General features: G+C 40.6%; 1 protein-coding gene across 1 annotated transcript in view; it reads left to right on the forward strand.

Moving 5' to 3' along the window:
* The window catches only part of LOC124069479 (cadherin-18-like), a 48233-nt gene extending 30438 nt beyond the window's left edge, over window positions 1-17795 (forward strand). Inside the window, exons 6-8 of the mRNA XM_046408677.1 lie at window positions 2011-2125; window positions 16879-17148; window positions 17743-17795. Of these exons, the coding sequence (XP_046264633.1) occupies window positions 2011-2125; window positions 16879-17148; window positions 17743-17795 (438 nt within the window). The remainder of the gene's footprint in view (window positions 1-2010; window positions 2126-16878; window positions 17149-17742) is intronic.
* The last annotated feature ends 883 nt before the right edge of the window (window positions 17796-18678 follow it).

Consider the following 18678-nt stretch of genomic DNA (forward strand, 5'->3'; position numbering starts at 1 on the left):
CTTTTGCCCCATCCTCCACCATGCTGCAAGCCTCTCTGTTCTACAGTAGGGCAAACTCTGAACCAGGGATAATAAAACATTTTGTATCATCAGATATAGATTTGCATCACAGCATGTACATTCACACACAAATCCCACTTCTGTCTTATTATACATATTGCTCTCTTATTATCTATCCACCACTTTATCTGTTTTTTTTATGTAAATTTAAGTGTATCTGACTTTTGTGTGCATGTGTGAGTGTGTAATCATTTAGCTTTCCTTCAGGCAACAGACAACACATGCTAGGATAGTCATGTAAGGGAGGAATCTTCGTTCATCGAGCTGGCATTGCAGTAAAATTGACACTAAGAAATTTACATGCGTGGTACATCATACGGTGACAGTTTTTCCCTGATGCTTTTGGGGACTCAGTTATACAATATTTGCGTAATTGATTGGAAAATGATGAGACTATTTAGGCTGGGGGCATACAGTACATTATACTGATTTCTTGTTTACTGTGTTGCTGCACAGAGAGGAGTGGAGGATAGAAGCCTCAGGGTCCACTTTAAATTTTTTTTGTTTGCATGTTTGAGAAACATTCAGTGATGCCTATAGGGATCTCTATAGTATAATTTAAATTGCATCCTGTAAACTGGAATAGATTACAAACCAAATTGTGATTATTATTAAAGAATTTTGGCTATTTGGATGAGAAAGAAAAGTGAAAAGAAAATGACATGTAAATAACATAGATCAGTTATTTGACATGGGCATGTTGAAATATCAGGGAAGTTTTCATGATAATATGCCTATTCTGCAGCTTAGATGCTTAGATGAACCTGTTTACATTGTCAGACAACAGTACACAATAAGACAGTGAAAGTAACTTCTCATGTGGTACTGGTACATGTGGCCAAGTATTGGCATGCAATGCAGACAAGGCATGTGCTTTATTTTTGGACCACAACTACATGCCAGTAGTGGCCTCTGCCTTGTAGCACTGCACAGATTTCATCAGAGTCAGATTTTGGAGCAACCATGAGAGGTGATCTTTTCAAGCAGTCTGCAGCCTGATTCAAGCAGTCTGCAGGTGATGATGAAGACAGTGGCGAAGAGGCAGAAACGTCAAACAGGAGTGAGCAGGAAGGAAGGGCTTTGTCATGATTACACGATTACACGAGTGAACTAGCTAAATGTACTAACCAAAATAGCTTGCTAACCCTCATAAAACACTTTTTTTTTCATTATAGTTTATAAGTGCTGCAGTAGTTAGCACTGTCGCCTCATAGCAAGAGGGTCGAATCCCGGTCTGGGCCCTTCTATGTGGAGTTTGCATGTTCTCCCTGTGCCTGCGTGGGTTTTCTCCGGGTACTCGGGCTTCCTCCCACAATACCAAAAACAAGCACATTAGGTTAATTGGCTACACTACATTACCCCTAGGTGTGAGTGTGTGCGTGTGTGGTTGTCTGTCTTCCAGCAATTGACTGGCGACCAGTCCAGGGTGTACCCCGCCCCTGTATCTTGCCCGTAGTTAGCTGGGATAGGCTCCAGCTCCCCCAGACCCTGACGGATAAGCGCTACAGAAAATGGATGGATAGTCTATAAGGCATATCGAATAGTCAGCCAGCAATAAAATTGATTAAATACTGTAAAATACTCAAGTGGAAGAAGTATTCAAGCTCCTGCATGGTGGTGCAGTGGTTAGCATTGTCACCTCTTCTCAAAACTAGGTTTAAAGCTAAAGTTTGAGCTTTGTGATAATACATATTCATTCATAAAGTGTGTAAACAGGAAAACAAGGGCAATTAACTTGATAATATGTGTAATGGATTGTAAGGAATTTAAAGATGTCAGATTTGTTCACTGACCTGATGTTAGTTCAAACTGAGTGTAGTGAAGAATTCAACCAAACACTCTTTCTTTCCTTGTTGCCTTGTTAGCTTTGTTTCCCTCCACTGCTTGTCTTGTCAGTTGTTGTTTTCTTTAAAAAAATAACTTTACATCTTTTCTGTTTATCTTAATCAGGTAATTCAGACAATCAGAGCAGCAGATCTGGACAACTTTGCAAATGGGAAGTTTTCCTTCTATGTGCCCGCTGAGTATCCAGTCAATCCGAATTTTACCTTGAAGGACAACAGAGGTAAAACTCACATGAATAGACAACTTATTTAATATGAGTATTAGTTTTCTTTCCTATTAACATAACCGCTGCCTGGATTATGATCAGAGACAAAGAGGATGCAATTTACATTTTTTGTACATTGCCAGAATGACAGGGAGGATGGTTGGAATACAAGCTACAGGACTTTAACAACATAGACTGGGGTTCTGTCCTGTGTGTGGTTAGAGTTAAGCAGCAAATGGAATTGGTTTAAAGGTCAAGTATGTATGATTTATTGACATCTAGCAGTATGGCTACAGATTGCAACCAGTTGAACACCCCTCATCTAACCCTCCTCTGTGGTGGCAACTACAAAAGCGAAAGGACTTCTGTGAAGAAGTGTTGGGTTTGTTGTTTCGTGGCTACTGTAGAATCCCACACAGTGGACCTTTAACATCAGAGCCAGTCATTCCCCAATGTTTGTGCCAAAGAAAAGAGCCCTGAAAAGTGAAACAGTCATTTAGTTTGTGTGAATGGATTTGGAAATGAAATGCTGTTCTTACTATTATTGAACATTTTATGATGAAAGAAGAAGATGAAAGTGACATATTTTGTCATTGGAGGGAACTCACTCCAACGAAATTCGTGCTCTGCATTTAACCCACCCAAGTGACGTGCACACACACACACAGCAAACCCGGGGCAGTGGGCGACCGCGTGCAGCGCCCGGGGAGCAGTGGGGGGTTAGGTACCTTGCTCAAGGGTATCTCAGCCATGGACACCGGTACGGGGAATCGAACCAGTGATCCACCGGTTACGGGTCCGACACCCTAACCACTGATCCACGACTGCGGGGACTACAACTTATATACTGAGCATGTTGTATTGATAAGACCTGGACCTTGCAATTGAGACCATGAAGCCATGAAGTAATACAGTAATTCATCAAGTAAGCAGCATGGTCCTTTTCTCTTAAGATTACATACAGATGAACTTTTGTCATCAAGTGGAGTGTGCCCATATTTTAGACTGGGAAACTCAGCTCAGCACGTACAGTACACTGTCTATAGCTGATACATCCTGAGGATCAGTGAATGTTGCAGTGTGGTTAGGTGGGGGTTAGGCACCTTGCTCAAGGATACCTCAGCCATGGACACCGGGACGGGGAATCGAACCAGCGATCCACCGGTTACGGGTCCGACACCCTAACCGCTGATCCACGCTTGCCCACTGATACATTCAGTCTTAAAATTTTTTGAGACTTGCATTACTTGCTATTTAACATTCCACACTGCTGTGTGGTACCAGCACAGCATCAAACAGCAGACAGGCAAAATCAGTGACTAACCAGTGAACACAGTGGAGCAGAGCCTGATATTTTTCTCAGTTCTGGCATTGCATATATAATGTAGCTATATGAATGATTATCAGAAAAATAATTGTCTGTCTCCTAATAACAGCATGACCCACCATCCAAAATTTAATTCACAGGTTTTGCATGAAATATTCCAATGCGTGTATATAACATGACAAAAGGTTTGAAGACTGAGAGTTGGGCAGTGGTGAAAGCATCTGGTGGTCCTCACACGTGATGGGGACGTTTATGTAGTCTGCTATGTTCTAGATCATCTTCCACATACAGTACACCTGGAAAGTATTCACACCGTTTCGCTTTTTTCACATTTTGTTATGTTACAGTCTCATTCCAAAATAGATTAAATACTTAATATTTTTTTTTCCTCAAAATTCTACACATAATACCTCATAATGACAAAGCGGAACAAGTTTGCTTGAATTTCTTTGCAAATTTATTAAAAATAAAAAGAAAAAAACAAAAACATAACATGTACATAAGTAGTCACACCCTGTGATCAATACTTTGTTGAAGCCCCAATGTATGATCCACAAAATGTGCAAAAAGCAAAGTGGTGTGAGTACTTTCCGGATGCACTGCATCTATAGTGTTGCTGATGCAAAGGTCCCCCTCCAGTCTTTGCTGAATTCTCCTATTTGTCACTTTGATACCAGCTTTCAGCCTTGCTCTGGCAGTGTTGCATGTTTCCTTGTCACCTGACCAAAATGCATCTTTTTTGGGTCACATCATTAACACAATTGCTGATGTGTTAGGCTACTTATGTTTATTTCTCAAGACTGATTGGTTGCTCCTAGAGGCTATAATCTTCACACAATAACATTTATGTAATGGTTTGACCCTTTAAATCACCTGCAAGTAAGCTCATAGGAGAAGCATGGAGATGTGGTCTGAATGTCCAAAGTGGACCAAAGGTCTGGACAAACGCTGGACTGTGATGTGAATTTGGCCTTTTGGCTACAGTTGTACAAGAGCACATGACCCCTTTTTGTTGTATTCAATCATTCCTAAATTCCTAAATGATGCTGTATGGTAGCTGTAGGAAAATTATTGATCTGACACCAAGATCTACATGTAATAACTGCAGATAGGTCTACAATAGGGGCTAATTTTCTTTGCAGAAATCTGTAGATACACCTATCTGTACAGATATATGCATGCAAATTTGGTTCCTAATTACAGCATAATTTAGATATACACTTAGAATATTAAAGTGTTTGTGTCTCAGTAAAAATATATGCCATGGTTGCCATTTTGTATTGAATATCCACCTTTGTTACCTGGTGGTTGACGATCTGCACTATAATTAAACCTGTAGCTACTCCTGGATAACTTACTCGCCATTCACTACCATCCCAGCATTGCCACTGGCAGGAAGTCTGGTTTGGCTGGAGGAAGTCATGTCAGTTTTATTTATCTTGCAGCAAATCACAACAGAAGTTATATCATGGTATTTCTCATGTGGAGGAAGCAGGCTTGAATATTTATCCACAATGATCCCGGAAACTCAGATGCTCAAAGAGGCTTGGTATTTTTTTTTTCAGTGTAAGGCATCAACTTAAAGCACAGTATCCAGTTTTCTTAATGTATCAATGACCCCTGCACTGTCCCCACAATACTATGTTTCACATTACTGCCACATTCACCTATCCACACACTGATGGCAGAGGCTGCTATCAGTTAGAAGGAATGATCTCAACATTTGCATGCATTCACACACCAGTGGCAGAGCATCAGGATTAATTTGGCGTTCATAACATGCATACCCGAGGGGCCGGGGATCGAACACCAACCTTCTGATAAGTGGACGACCCGCTCTACCTTGTGCCCACAGACCTTGAGGTGTCTGTAGTTTCTGTTGGCATCATTAGCACAGTGTTATCTCCTTTGCTTTTACTGGAACAGGTACCAGCTTCCCCTCTTCCTTCTGAGATCTGCTTTAATGTCCGAGAGAAAACCTGAGGTGCTGTTGCCTTGGTTACCCAGCTGCTTTTTCTGAGTTTTTTGTTTATTTCCTCTCCTCATTTAGCTTTTGATTCTATCTCTCCTGAATAAACTGAAGAAGGCGGGTTGTCTTTTAGTTTTCAGGTATATATCAGGCTGTGTGATGTGTTCTGAGCTTTGGTCTTCTGCCTTTTGTGTGGTTTCACCCATCTCCTCTCACTGTGACTCCCCTACTCCTGTATCCCTTTAAATGTGTCTCTTTCATTCTGCCAAATTTTGTTTTCTTTTCTGTCTTGTAAGGTCTACTGCATCTCTCCTGGTGTTACTGCGCAGTGTTCTGCAGTTGACAGAGACAGATACAGGACAGTGGAGAGTAGACAGCAGTCTTAGCATTGAGACATAGTGAGAAGATTCAGGCGGGGAGGATGAAGGCCAGTATGTGAGCCAAACACCACAGGCTTTTAGCGTTTTTGTTGTTTACAGTCAAGCCTGACTGGATAGCATTTTTATTTTTAGATTCTGATTACTGTACTGTAATACAATAATTAGTTGGGAAACCACTTGAAAGTTCTTCTCTGAGATAGTTTAATTTTTTTTGATCACAAGATGTGTCAATGTGTAAATAAATTAAATTACTGGTCTTAATACCAAATTCTAAGAAGTATTTTAAAATGACTGGCAATTTCAACCTGTACCCGTACCAGTACTTTAGTCAATTTTCAATTGGTTCACTTCAAAGCACTAATAAAAGTTAAGTTTCAAATTATGGGAACAAGACATAGTTCTTAAAACTCGTGACTACCCAGATGAGTGTTCCTGCTCAAGTGCGTGTATGTGTGTGTGTGTCAGATGAATATGTCGGTGTTTATATGGGTGTATAACACACCTTAGATTTCTAAATCAACAGTGCAATTACTACAGGCAGTGTCATCCAAATGTATTAATCTTTGTTGTAGTGTCAGTGACATTTTACAGTAACTTCAGAGTAGCAGGGAGTAGAATACTCTTGCAAGTCCCATGAGGCAGGTGAGTCCCACAGGGCCCCTCCTTTGAACATTGCATTGTAATACAAATAAGCATTTATAACTTATATGAACTTACATTATGATGTTGAGTTCATTTAAAAAGCCAATAATCTGCATGTTAGCAGTTTTAAAAAGCCCTGTCGCTGCGAGAAACAACAACCCCAGCCTTCGAGCTAGCATGTAGGTCATATTGAAAATGGAAAGTTAATTTAACCCTGGTAAGATCCTGAACTGTCGCAAAAAGAGCAGAACCCCGATGCAGAGTCAAAAAGGCAGGCAGGCGAGGCAGAGGTGCGAACAATGGTCTTTATTTACAAAAATCCCAAAAATAAACAAAACAGACACACACTTACTGTGACTTGAGATCAAAGAAAACTGGCAAAAAAACACTCTTGGCATAACATGGCATGGCATGGCATGGCAAGGAAAGGCATGGCATGGCATGGCATGGCATGGCAAGACAAGACAAAGGTCTCCTGGCATGAACTGAAGACATTTAACAACACTCTGACAAAGGTGACTGGGGACTAAATAGACAATACAACGAGGCACAGGTGACACACATTAGGAGGGAGAAAGCAGTCAGGAAAACCAAAAGCAAAGCTACATGAAAACGGGACACACAGGGGAAGTGACGCTTTTCAAAATAAAACAGGACATGACAAAAACCTTGAACATAATACATGGAAACAAGACACACATGGAACATGACACAAGCACTCAAAAACCAAAAGACAGAACCAGGACGTGACCGAAACCTGAACTTAAAACATGAAACATGGGACATGGCACACTCCAAAATCAGAAAACAGAACTGGGACCACATGGATCACATTAGCTTTTGAGAGCTTTGACAGGCACTTTCTGTAGTTAGTCAGTTGATCCATACAGGGGGTAAAGTCCCCCCTGGGGAATAGAAGCAACAACCCTATCTTAACTCATTTTAGGGAGACATTTTAGGGATTTTTGTTACAACAGATAACAGGAACAAGTGTCTTAAATGCATTTAGGTAAAAATCCAATACCAACTTAGGATAGGAATTTAGCTGTTACAGAACCCTTTTAACTGATGGATTTAGGAATCCTGATTTAAGGCGACATATAACTTTTTCTTATATAACTGCCAAAAATGGTAGCACCACTGTTGTTGTGTCTTTATGGCAGTGAAATTAAAGATAGGAAATGGCATGACCACTGAGTTATTATGACTACAGCCTATGATTGGTTGCCTTAGTTGGGTTTTTATTTTTTTTTTAAATAAAAGCATAGAAGCTTATGTACTAATGGTTGTGGCTGTGATTTTCTTGCAAATGACAAACATGGCAACCAGCCAGCAGTAGTGCTGACACTTCAGATTGTGAGATGTAGTTTCCCTGGCAAACACCAACCACCTCAGCTGTCGTAGTCTTTCCTGTCCCCGCCTGCTGCTCCCCTCTGGGTCACTCCTTCACCATGCGAAGAGCAACTCTTCCCTGCTGGAGTGTCTTTGGGTGAGGGAGAGAAGGGACGCTGGGTGCCCCAGACTGCCTCTCCCAGGTTTAACAGGTTTACTGGAGAAACTACAACTCACGTCTCATTCTGTCAGCAAGACAGTCAACTGTGTGTTTTGTAAAGCATCCATCCATCATCTAAACTGGGTTCATGAAAAGCATCAGGGTAAGTCAGTTAGAGGCAGGGTGGGGCAAATCAGCAAATCAAGGATAGTGTAGGTTGGGTCTTTTGCAGAAAGGCAGGGGGATCCTTACTAATCCTACAGACAGTCTTGTGTCCATTCTGAACTGTTATAGACGTGACAGAATGATTGCTGTTGGAAGAGTTTTAACTAGGATTTCTTAGTTAAAATAAGATACAGAACATAACCATTAATTTAAGAATTCTGTCTGCCATAGGAAGATAGTATTTGTCTTTTGTTTTGGAACTTAAGAATAGAACAAGCAGTTAGGAGATTTAATGATGACCCTTGTGTTTTTTCCAAGTCTGTTTACTTTAAATGACCTCCTTTGTTTCAATTCATGTTTCATTTCAGTTCACTTAATTTTGCTTCCAACCATCTCTCACATTCTAGGATATGTCCTCCGCTCCCTCTGTGCCCGGCTCCTGATACATCTCCTGCCTCACCCTTTTTCCACCCCTTTAACTTTCCACTCCCATCTCCTTCTTTCTTCACAGTTGTTTCCTTTCATTACACTTAAGCTCTGTGTGCCACCTCTTTCTCTTCAACTCCTCACTCTTCACCTCCTCCCTCTCAGCCAGAGGAGAATCAATAGTGCTGTTGACAGCAAACCTCTCCTCTGCTCCCTGGCAATTATTTGTTGTTCACTAATTCACTTTCTGTCCTTTAACCTTCTTCCCCAGCATCAACACTCTACATCTTTTATTGCAGTGCACACAACATTGCAACCATACAGACTGGAAAACACATCAACAGCTTCTATATCAAGCTACAATTCATGTGTCAAAAGTCATATAATCAATAGTCGTTATTAAAAGCATAACGTGTAAAACACTTTGGTTACTATTTGTAATGACTCAAATCAAAGCAGTGGTTGAGAAAGAGAGAGACAAAGATAGCAGCAGACGTGTGAATGAGTTAGCACCACCAAAACAGTGATTCAGAAAAATAAAGTTATTTTCTGATTGTTTCACAGCGTTTGCATTCTAAAGCACACACGCCCATACCTCAACGCAGCCCTCTGGATTTCCAGGCTTCATCCTCTCACTGTGTGTCTCTGCTCAGCCATGCCTGCCCGTATGTAGCTCACACACACAAACCGACATGCATCTCCTACAGGGCTGCACAAAGCCTGGCATCAAAACGTTTCCAACACAGAAACGTACTAAATTAGGAAATGCAGGCACAGGGCAGAGTCTCTGCAGATACAGACACCACCACACACCTCTGGAAGCTCCGAAGTGAAAGGAATTACTTTTCTGTGAGTCTATGCGTTGTTTTTTTTTATAGTATGCCTTTCACAAAGAATCAGAGAAACAGAAGTGCAGTTTGAAAGAAGGGAGCTTTTAGTAACATCTAGAAAGTCACAACATATATGTGCAAGTTGTTAACCAAATAAAGACAAAGACTGAATCTGTGAAGGTAAATAAATTGCAGTTGAGAAGAGTTTTTGTACCATTTTCTTTAGATATGGACCATAAAGAGGAGTTGATCGGAGCAATTGTTACTGGTATTTGTAATTGCAAAGCATGTCAGTGTTCACCTCAACAGCAAACTGTATTGGACAGGAAGCAGAGAGCAGAATGTACCTGCTGAGGACGCTTAGGTCCTTCGGTGTGCAGGGGGAGCTCGTCAGAACCTTTTTCGACTCTGTGGTCTGTGGTCATATCCTGTGGGGTGGTCTTCTGGGACAGCAGCATCTCTACTGCAGACAGAAAGAGAATGGACTGAATCATTAGGAAGGCCAGCTCCGTCATAGGGACCCCCCCCCGAGAGCTATCTTCTCTGCTGGAGAACGACTCTCACCCTCTGCATGAAACTCGCACAACACCCCAAGTGTGTGAAGGAGTGTGTTCTGCAGGTCCTTCCCTCCTGCTGCTTTGAGACTATACAACCAGCATTGCGTAGCTTGTGTGTAAATGGATAGATGAATATGGTAATGTCTGGCTTTTGGATAGGGTGTGTGACAAGCATGCACAAAGCACTACAGCACTGTATGATCTTTTAATGATCTATCTTCAACAGACTGTGATGCCTCATCTCTGTGAGGCCTGGTGTTTTGCCATGGCTCCTAACAACTCTGAAAGAGAATCTTTAGTGGTGTACATGCTGGAAAACAATCTAAATAATTGAATAATTGTGAGTCTGCCTGTCGGAGATGTTTTTTTTTCTGTTGTGGTCCTTGATCATTTTTGTACTCTTGTTTTAACTCCTCTCAGCGCTGCTTAGGGTTGTGCTGTATGATAATTTACCTAACCAAGGAAAAACTTTTCTGATACACTTTCACATGCTCCCAACTAAAATTCCTTCTGAATATGTAGGAAAGAAAGTTCTCCTGGGAGAGTGCATGTAGTATATTAATGTATGTTTTTGGTGAGATACACTGATTGAATTAATGGGACAGTATCTGTTAACATCGAGTTGCCCTTAATATGTCCACGTAGGTATGCCTTCAGAACACATGCCATGCTTATTGATTAAAAAATAGTTTTTTTTAAAAAATTGATGTACTTTGAAACCTAACAAGCAAGATACAACTGCACTTGTAATTGTAATTTCAACAGTCAGACATGCTGGAACACGGTTATGCAGTGTGAGATCATGGGAGTTGTCTTCATTTTTAAATATCCACCATTACAGATAAAAATCTATCTCACATGACTTAGACAGAAATGTTTACAGATTTAAAGTTTTATTCACTGTTGTTTTATTCACAATGTTTGGTCAACCAAAACACACATTTAAGCATTATTAGAGATGTTCATGATAATGTAAGTATACACTCAACAAAATATACACCAAATTCAGCCTTGGCTGTGCAATATTTAAAATTATCTGCTCTGATGAGCCCATAAAGAATTACCTCCCTCCACAGGTGAGGACGATGACTTTGCCTGTATGTGCTTACTTTTGTATGTGGGTGCAAACCAGGGGCTCTATGCCTGTCAACAGGAAACACAGAATGTAAAGGGAGAAACTGAGATTTCCTTCTGTGAGGCCCATGGGGATAGCCTGAATACACTGTGAAAACCACACAGATAAATGCACACATATGGCAGTGCATGTACATCCAGAACATCCAGAACACATTCACATATCACTGTATGCTAGCTGGGAGAGTTCATTTTATGCTACGCTCAGGTTCCCCCTGAGCCAGGCGTACCGCATGCGTTTTCATGGCTCAGAGCTGCCCAGGACAGTTTGGACATGCAGTGCTTTGTTAAGATACACTCTTTATACATATTCAACAGCTCTATCTTGGTCAGCTTAAGTTCTGTTTCTCTCAGTCCCTGTCTCTGTTTATTTGCCAACTCTCATTGCAACGATAACTACAATGACTGGAATGGCACAGTAGAACAGGACCATAGATAACATAAAGGACCCTACTGAGGTCACTTGGGCAACTTACAATGATATGCCTCGCACATCTTGCTGTGGTGCAATTGTTTAGTTTTAAGTACACTTTTTAATTGATTTTAGATTTTAGTGCCCTACAAGTATTACTTGATGTTCTGGGTATTTTTTTTTTTATCTCTTAATTGAATTTAATCTTATTTGAGTTGTCTGAAAGGTCAATATTGGATCTTGCCCAAGGAGTAGCTCCAGCACCTGCCATCACAGACTTTCTGCACACCGTTTTGTCATGTTGATAGCAACCTTGCTATAGCTAACCTTGCAGAAGTCTCCCACGTCCTTGACGATAACACCACCCCTTCTTGGCTTACTGCCTCTGTTATCCCAGTGCTGGTGCTGCTCATGTATGAGATCAGTCCATAAGGAAGATCCTTAGCCCAGTCTTGGTGCTAAATCCATGAAATGGAACTGTTCCTTTAGAGCAGTATCATCTGGTGTGACATTAAATGACAGCTGAACCTCTCCCACACTCCCACTTTTGAATCTTTTCAGCAGGAAGACAGGTTGATGGTGGGAAAGATGGGGCATCACTTATTTGAATTCCAGAGGAACCACTATCCCAGCAGCCGCTGGTTCAGGGTGATCTCCAGAGTAACCAGCTATGTGTCCAAAGGTCAACGGCATCTGCTCACAGCTCAGGTTGATACTAGAGATACTAGAAAATGAACTTAATATTAACAAGGTCATTGTCAACGCTGGCACAATTGATATCTATTGACAAAAGACTGAACTATTTAAAACTGACTTTGTCCGGCTGTTCAGTAATTCCCTCTTGTGGTTGCAGTAGTGGGCAGTTGAGCAGGCTACTGTTGCTGCACACCCAGCTCTCTTCAGCCGGTGTTGCCCATGGAGTCTCTGTTTTAACCGCTTTTGGTTCTGAACATAAGCAGTCATGTAGAAACAATGGCATGCATCCACACTATAAAAAGAACATTCCACTGTAGTACACCCATTTTTACGAATTTGGTGCAATGTGGACACACAACACTATGCTGATGAAGATGCCATCTTCATCAGGAGCATCCTGATGAAGATGGCAGTATGATGGCAGTATGACAACCCAGCTTTGCTTTCCGAGGTGTCCCCAGCACCATGACCAATGCCTCTATAGGTCAGTTAGCGAGTACACCTGTAATGACGAAAGTGACAAAAGAATGTCGTGGGATTGTGTTCTATTTATTTATTTATTCTTTCTTTAATAAATATCAGTAACTAATGTCTTTGTGGAAGAAACACTCAATGGATGTTGATTGTTAAAGCCAAAAGACTAATCATCCTGCAATAGCTGGAGTATTTGTATTTCAAAATATGAGAGCTTTTGGGAAAAAAAGCATTTGGTCAGAAAGGTTTAATTTCTACACATTTCAAATCAATAAAAATAATTTCATTGTCTATCATACACGGCTCTGTCTTTCAGCTCCAGTGGCCCATTGTCGGCCAGGTATGCCTTTAGGGCATACTGAAGTAGTAGGGTGTCAGGCAGACATCCTCAAAGCCTGGCTGAAGAGTCATACATCTTGGCTCTTCAAGAAGCTCTCCACATCTATTCAGAACCTGTAGGAGTTTGTGTTATAGAAGTGTGCTAGTGCTAGAGATCTAGTACTGTACTGGTTGTATACTTGTACTTTTAATGATCATCATGGAAGATACTTTTATTGTTATTACATACAGCATTAAGCTCTTTGCAGCAGACATTCTTCATTTCTGTGGACTTGACCTACATGCCCCACAGGTACACCTGTAAAAGTGTAGTTTACATAAGTAAATTCTTCTTAGTATTATTATTATTATGAGTGTAGTATAAATAATAATAATAATAATAATAAATAAACATACAGTATATAGCTTAATATGCAACAAAATGAAACAATGAAGGGTACAAGGTTAATCTGTCACTAGTGCTGCTATTTACAAAACAGAAACTATATGAATGGATAATTAAAAAAACAAAAAATGAATGGTACAGTGTGAAGTATGGGTGCTAGTTTGATCTGACTAAACAGACAAATACAACTACTGGGTAAAGAGAGTAAATATGTTTTGTTCTTATTTAATAACAGCCTAACTTTATTTAGCTAGTCTATGCTTGCTGGTAATACAATATACTCCTACTAACTTGCTTAAATAAGAGGAAAGAAATGACCACTGTGTTACAGACTGAGTGGAATGAGGTTGACTCACAGATGAACCATCTGAGCTGGAGTCCTGATGTTCTGATGGCTCAAACTTATGTGGCTGCACATGTCCAATAATGCGTTTAGAAGGAGCATCCGTGTTTCGGGTCATAGTCGTGTTTGACAGGTCAGAGACACGGGCACTTTCTGCGAGTGGGCTTGGTGTCTGGTGTTTTGGAGTGTTTCAGGGCATGCTCATTTTTTCACAATTTTTGAAACCTTGTTTTATATACTTAGTGATATTTTTAATCACTCAGATTTGGCTGAGAGGTTAATAACACATTTTTCTCATGGTGCTGAAAACTCAGAACACATACCTGAGACTGCAGACTTTAAGGCCTGACTCAACTCAGAGAGTAAGCGAGCTGCACACAAGAACAGATGATTGACAGCCAGGGAGAAAGTGAGTCACAGAAGGAATTTCACATGCTCCCCAGTTTACTTTGGAAAACTGGCAGGAGGCTTATGACTGTTGTGGACCAGCAGCAATTAGTTTATCCATTTACATTGTATGGCTTTCCACAAAACCATCATTTCTGGTCTGTTGTTGCTATAGTAATGTGATGTTACATCCTTCATCATGTAGATTGTTGTGTGGATGTTTCATATTTTCTGTTTACTTTAACATCCTCTTGTGGATGAGAAAATGTCCTGAACTAATATTGACTGTTGGTTACAGCCTGTAAACTTTATGTAAATTTTATTTTGCTCCACACTGATTCACAAAACTACTCCAGTGATGAAATAAATCCCTGACGTAACCATTTTCAAGTTTTAAGTGACAGCAGTGGCATGAAAACTTTTGAGTAAATTGTTGGATTAATTGCCTAATCAAAAAAACAAACAAACAAACAAAACAAAACATTGCATTAGATGATGTAAAAAAACAAAACAAAAAAAACACCCTTTTTCTCAACAGCACCTGTCATTCACAATGAGATGTCAGCTAATTTGAATTTAATTGTTAAAAAAATGAATTATAAACAGTTATTAGGACTATCATGATTAATTTCAGCCACTCAATATTTCCCATCATGGTTTTGTGGATGACACACATTTATATATCCCTCCCCAGAGCAGTAACTCCTGCAGTTTAGATAATCTGATAATCTAATAATCAAACATGAGTTCATTCATGTGAAATAGGCTCCTAGAAATCTTTGCGTAATATATAAAGCAGATCTCAGTTTTGATGCTCAAGTGAACAGTCTTCTTCTGTCATGTTTCTTTCAGCTAAAAAAATCTTCATAAAGAAACAAACAAAAAATCAGTCAGAGCTCCCTGCTGCCCAAATTTCATAGAAGTTCTCTGATCCTGGTCTGATAACAAGCCTTTGCTATGAGACCCCCCAGACTGTGAAACACTGTACCCATCAAGATCAGACCCCTCTTCAAACAGTCTTTTATAGGAGGTTTTTATTAATATTTAATATGTTGCTGCATTGTTATGATCCCTCTGTTCTTCTGATAGCTGCTGTTTAGTTGTTAAGTGCTAATATTGAAAAAGATTATTATTATTATTGCTGTTGTTGTTGTACACTTGATGGATTTAATTTGTCCTTGCTTGCAGTGCCATGATGCAGGGTATTCAATTCAGCTTGGGTTACAACCTCAGCTTACTTTTAATAATTTTAAAGTTACTAATGCTTATGTAAAAGAAATATCTTTGTGAAAAGATAAAGCTCTAAATTGGATTAAAGCTCCAGTAATTTTTATTAATGGCAGTAATTTGCATATGAGAGAGCTTTTTTAATTCAAGGTGATTGGTTGGTTGATTGGTTTTCTGCTTCAGTCACTGTAAATGTAAAACACTTTTAGAATCGAATTAATATGTCTGCGTTTTTCTAGACCAGAGATGTAATATTTCATCTAACATACAAAGCAATCTTTAACTTGTTAACATCAGTATAACAATATTAAATGTTTATCTTAGTTTGAGTAGTTTATGTTGGCCATGCAGAGTGTCTTCCATGACAAACACAACACAGCACTGCACATCTTCAGTACATCAGCATCCCTTTATACTCACTGTGGGAGGATTTTATAACCCACTTTCACTCCAGTGTAATTGGTTTGGGATGGCACTTAATGTTGTGGACCCTCCACAAGATGTAGAAATGGAGCAGATGCAGGTAGGAAGAGGGTGTAGGTGGTAGTTTCAGAAAGGCCCGAAGTTAGCAGTAAGCCAGACAGGTTTGGTAGAGTTAGTAAAGATTAAAGCACATCTGCCGAATGCATCTAGGTAAGTGTTTGTTAACAGCTTTACCTTCAAAGCTTCACGCGGTGACAGCATGTCATTGTTCTGTTTACAGTTGGTTGTGCTGCTCCCTGGTGGCATAAAACTCAGTTAGCAGAGGATTTAAAAATGCATGTTCTTGGACCCTGTAACTGTAGTGCTAACTCATTCGTATGCCTTACTAATCAGGCAGCATTACAGTGGAATCATCCCTTACTGAGACACACAGCAGGGCATGTTAGGGTTATAGCTGTGCTTGTCCTGCTATGGCCAATCAAAAGTCTGCTGGGAATAAAGGATAAATATCAACATGCTTTACTTTGGTGTAGCATATCATATTATTTTCAACTTTAATGCTTCACATCATGAATATGTTTAAATTAGTAAAATCACAATACATAAGTGAGATCAAAAGACTGTTTAGGCTTTCCGGGCATTGCTTTGTAACCTTCAGGTGGTAAATGTGCTGCAGTTTAAAAAAAAATTGGATAATTTAATTGCAACCAATAGGACTTGGTCAAAAACAAATTGTCATTGTCATTGTATTAAACGAAAAACATTGATGCATTGGATCAAAAACCTGATTGGTGAGTCTGAAATCTTTTTCATTAATTTCTGGGAGTTCTTTAACCAATATGCTGGTGCTTTACCTGTTTCTTCCTTAGGATACAATCACCTCATACCTGAACTACTCAAGAATTTGCCACCTCTTTTCAAAGTCAGTTATTTGTCCTGTTCTCATAAAGCTCCCTGACTGATCCATGATTGTGAAGAATGATGCTTATACAGCTAGCTCATTCAACCTACTGCACCTGCTTAAAGAGCTGTTTGTTGTCTCCTTCACTTTCTCCCTTATTTTTCATACCATTCAACCATTTGTTTGCCTTTCTCTGTTCATCTATCCTTCCTCTACCTCACTCCCTCTCTTTCCTATGTCGTGTCATCACCGTTCCCAGACAACACTGCCAGTATAGTATCTCGTCGGCATGAAGGCTTCAGCAAGGACAGAGACCAGGAGTTCTTCAGCCTCATGCTGGTGGTGGCTGATGGTGGCGAGCCTCCTCTGAGCAGCACTGCTACACTCTCCCTCAGAGTCTGTGTGTGTCAGAGGAACGCAAGGGGGCGTAACAGCAACAATGTCTGTCAGGCCCAGGCTTTCTTGTCTTCAGCTGGCCTCAGCACTGGCGCTTTTGTGGCCATACTTCTGTGTATTGTCATATTACTTGGTAAGTATGTGAATGTAAATCTTTTGCTTCATTTCCCCTACCGACATCACGTTCTTAAATAGGCAGTGAAGATATCACTGAAGGATGGGGGCAGGCTGGAGCCTATCCCAGCTGACTACGGGCGAGAGGCTGGGTACACCCTGGACTGGTCGCAGGGCTGACACACAAAGACAGACAACCACACACGCTCACACCTAGGGGCAATGTAGAGTAGCCAGTTAACCTAATGTGGGAGGAAGCCCGAGTACCCTGGGAAAACCCACGCAGGCACAGGAAGAACAGGCAAACTCTGCACAGAAGCATCCAGAACAGGATTTGAACCTGGAACCCTCTGGCTGTGAAGCGTCTGTACTAACCTTCTCGTTTTAGTCACAATAACTATTCCAATCTTTCTTTCAAGTAGTTTTTGTTAGTTGTGGTCATGAAGTTGGGTCAGATTTCATAACATAATTTAAGTACTTGGTGGTGCAGTTCCTTCCTCTGGCTTCTTCCCACACCCCCCAAAACATGCACATTAACTTAAGTGGCTACTCTACTCATTTTCCCTAGGTGTAAGTGTGTGCATATGTGTGGTCGTCTGTTTTTGTGTGTCAGCCCTGCGATCTGTTGGAGACTGGTCTGGGGTGTACCCCACCTCTCGCCCGTAGTCGGCTGGGATAGGCTCCAGCCCTCCTGCGACCCTGACGGAAAAGTGGTATAGTAAATGAAGTCCACACAGCATCAGTGGGAATCTCAGAGACGAGATAGCACAAAGACTCCGGGGAAGAAGTCAAGTTAGTGACATGCATTGATGGGACATGAATATGTGTGGAAGAAGAGTTAGAGGAGGAAAGAGAAACTTCATGGGAGATCCCCGACAGTCAGAGCCTATAGCAGCATAATTAGGGACCAGCCTAAGCCAGCCCTAACTATAAATCTTATCAAAAAGGAAGGTTTTAAGTCCGCTCTTGAATGTAGAGAGAGTGACTGCCTCCCAGACAGAAATTGGATGATCCCATAAGAAGGGAGCTTGATAAGTAAAAGCTCTGGTTCCTGTTCTATTTTTGCTGACTATAGGAATCACAAGTAACCCTGCATCCTGGGAGCATAGAATTCTGGTTGGATAATAAGGTACTATGAACTTGTTAAGGTAAGATTGTGCTTGAACATTTAGGGCTTTGTATGTGAGGAGAAGAATTTTAAACTATTCTGAATTTTACAGGCAGCCAGTATAAAGAAGCCAATACAGGAGAAATATGATCTCTAATATGAGTTTTGTCAGTACACGTGCAGCAGCATTCCGGATTAGCTGGAGAGTCTTATAGGACTTATTGGGGTCTGATAATAGGGACTTGCAATAGTCCAGCCTGGAGGTAATAAAGTTTTTCTGCATCTTTTTGAGACAGAATGTGCCTAATTTTTGCAATGTTGCAAAGGTGAGAAAGGGCAGTCCTATGAGGTATGTGTGAGTTAGACATATGCTGATCAAATAACTCCCAGATTTCTTAGGGTGGGACTGGAGGCCAAGACAATGCCATCTAAGGTAGCTAT

Source organism: Scatophagus argus, chromosome 13 (assembly GCF_020382885.2).
Source record: "Scatophagus argus isolate fScaArg1 chromosome 13, fScaArg1.pri, whole genome shotgun sequence".
Classification (NCBI taxonomy): Eukaryota; Metazoa; Chordata; class Actinopteri; family Scatophagidae; genus Scatophagus; species Scatophagus argus.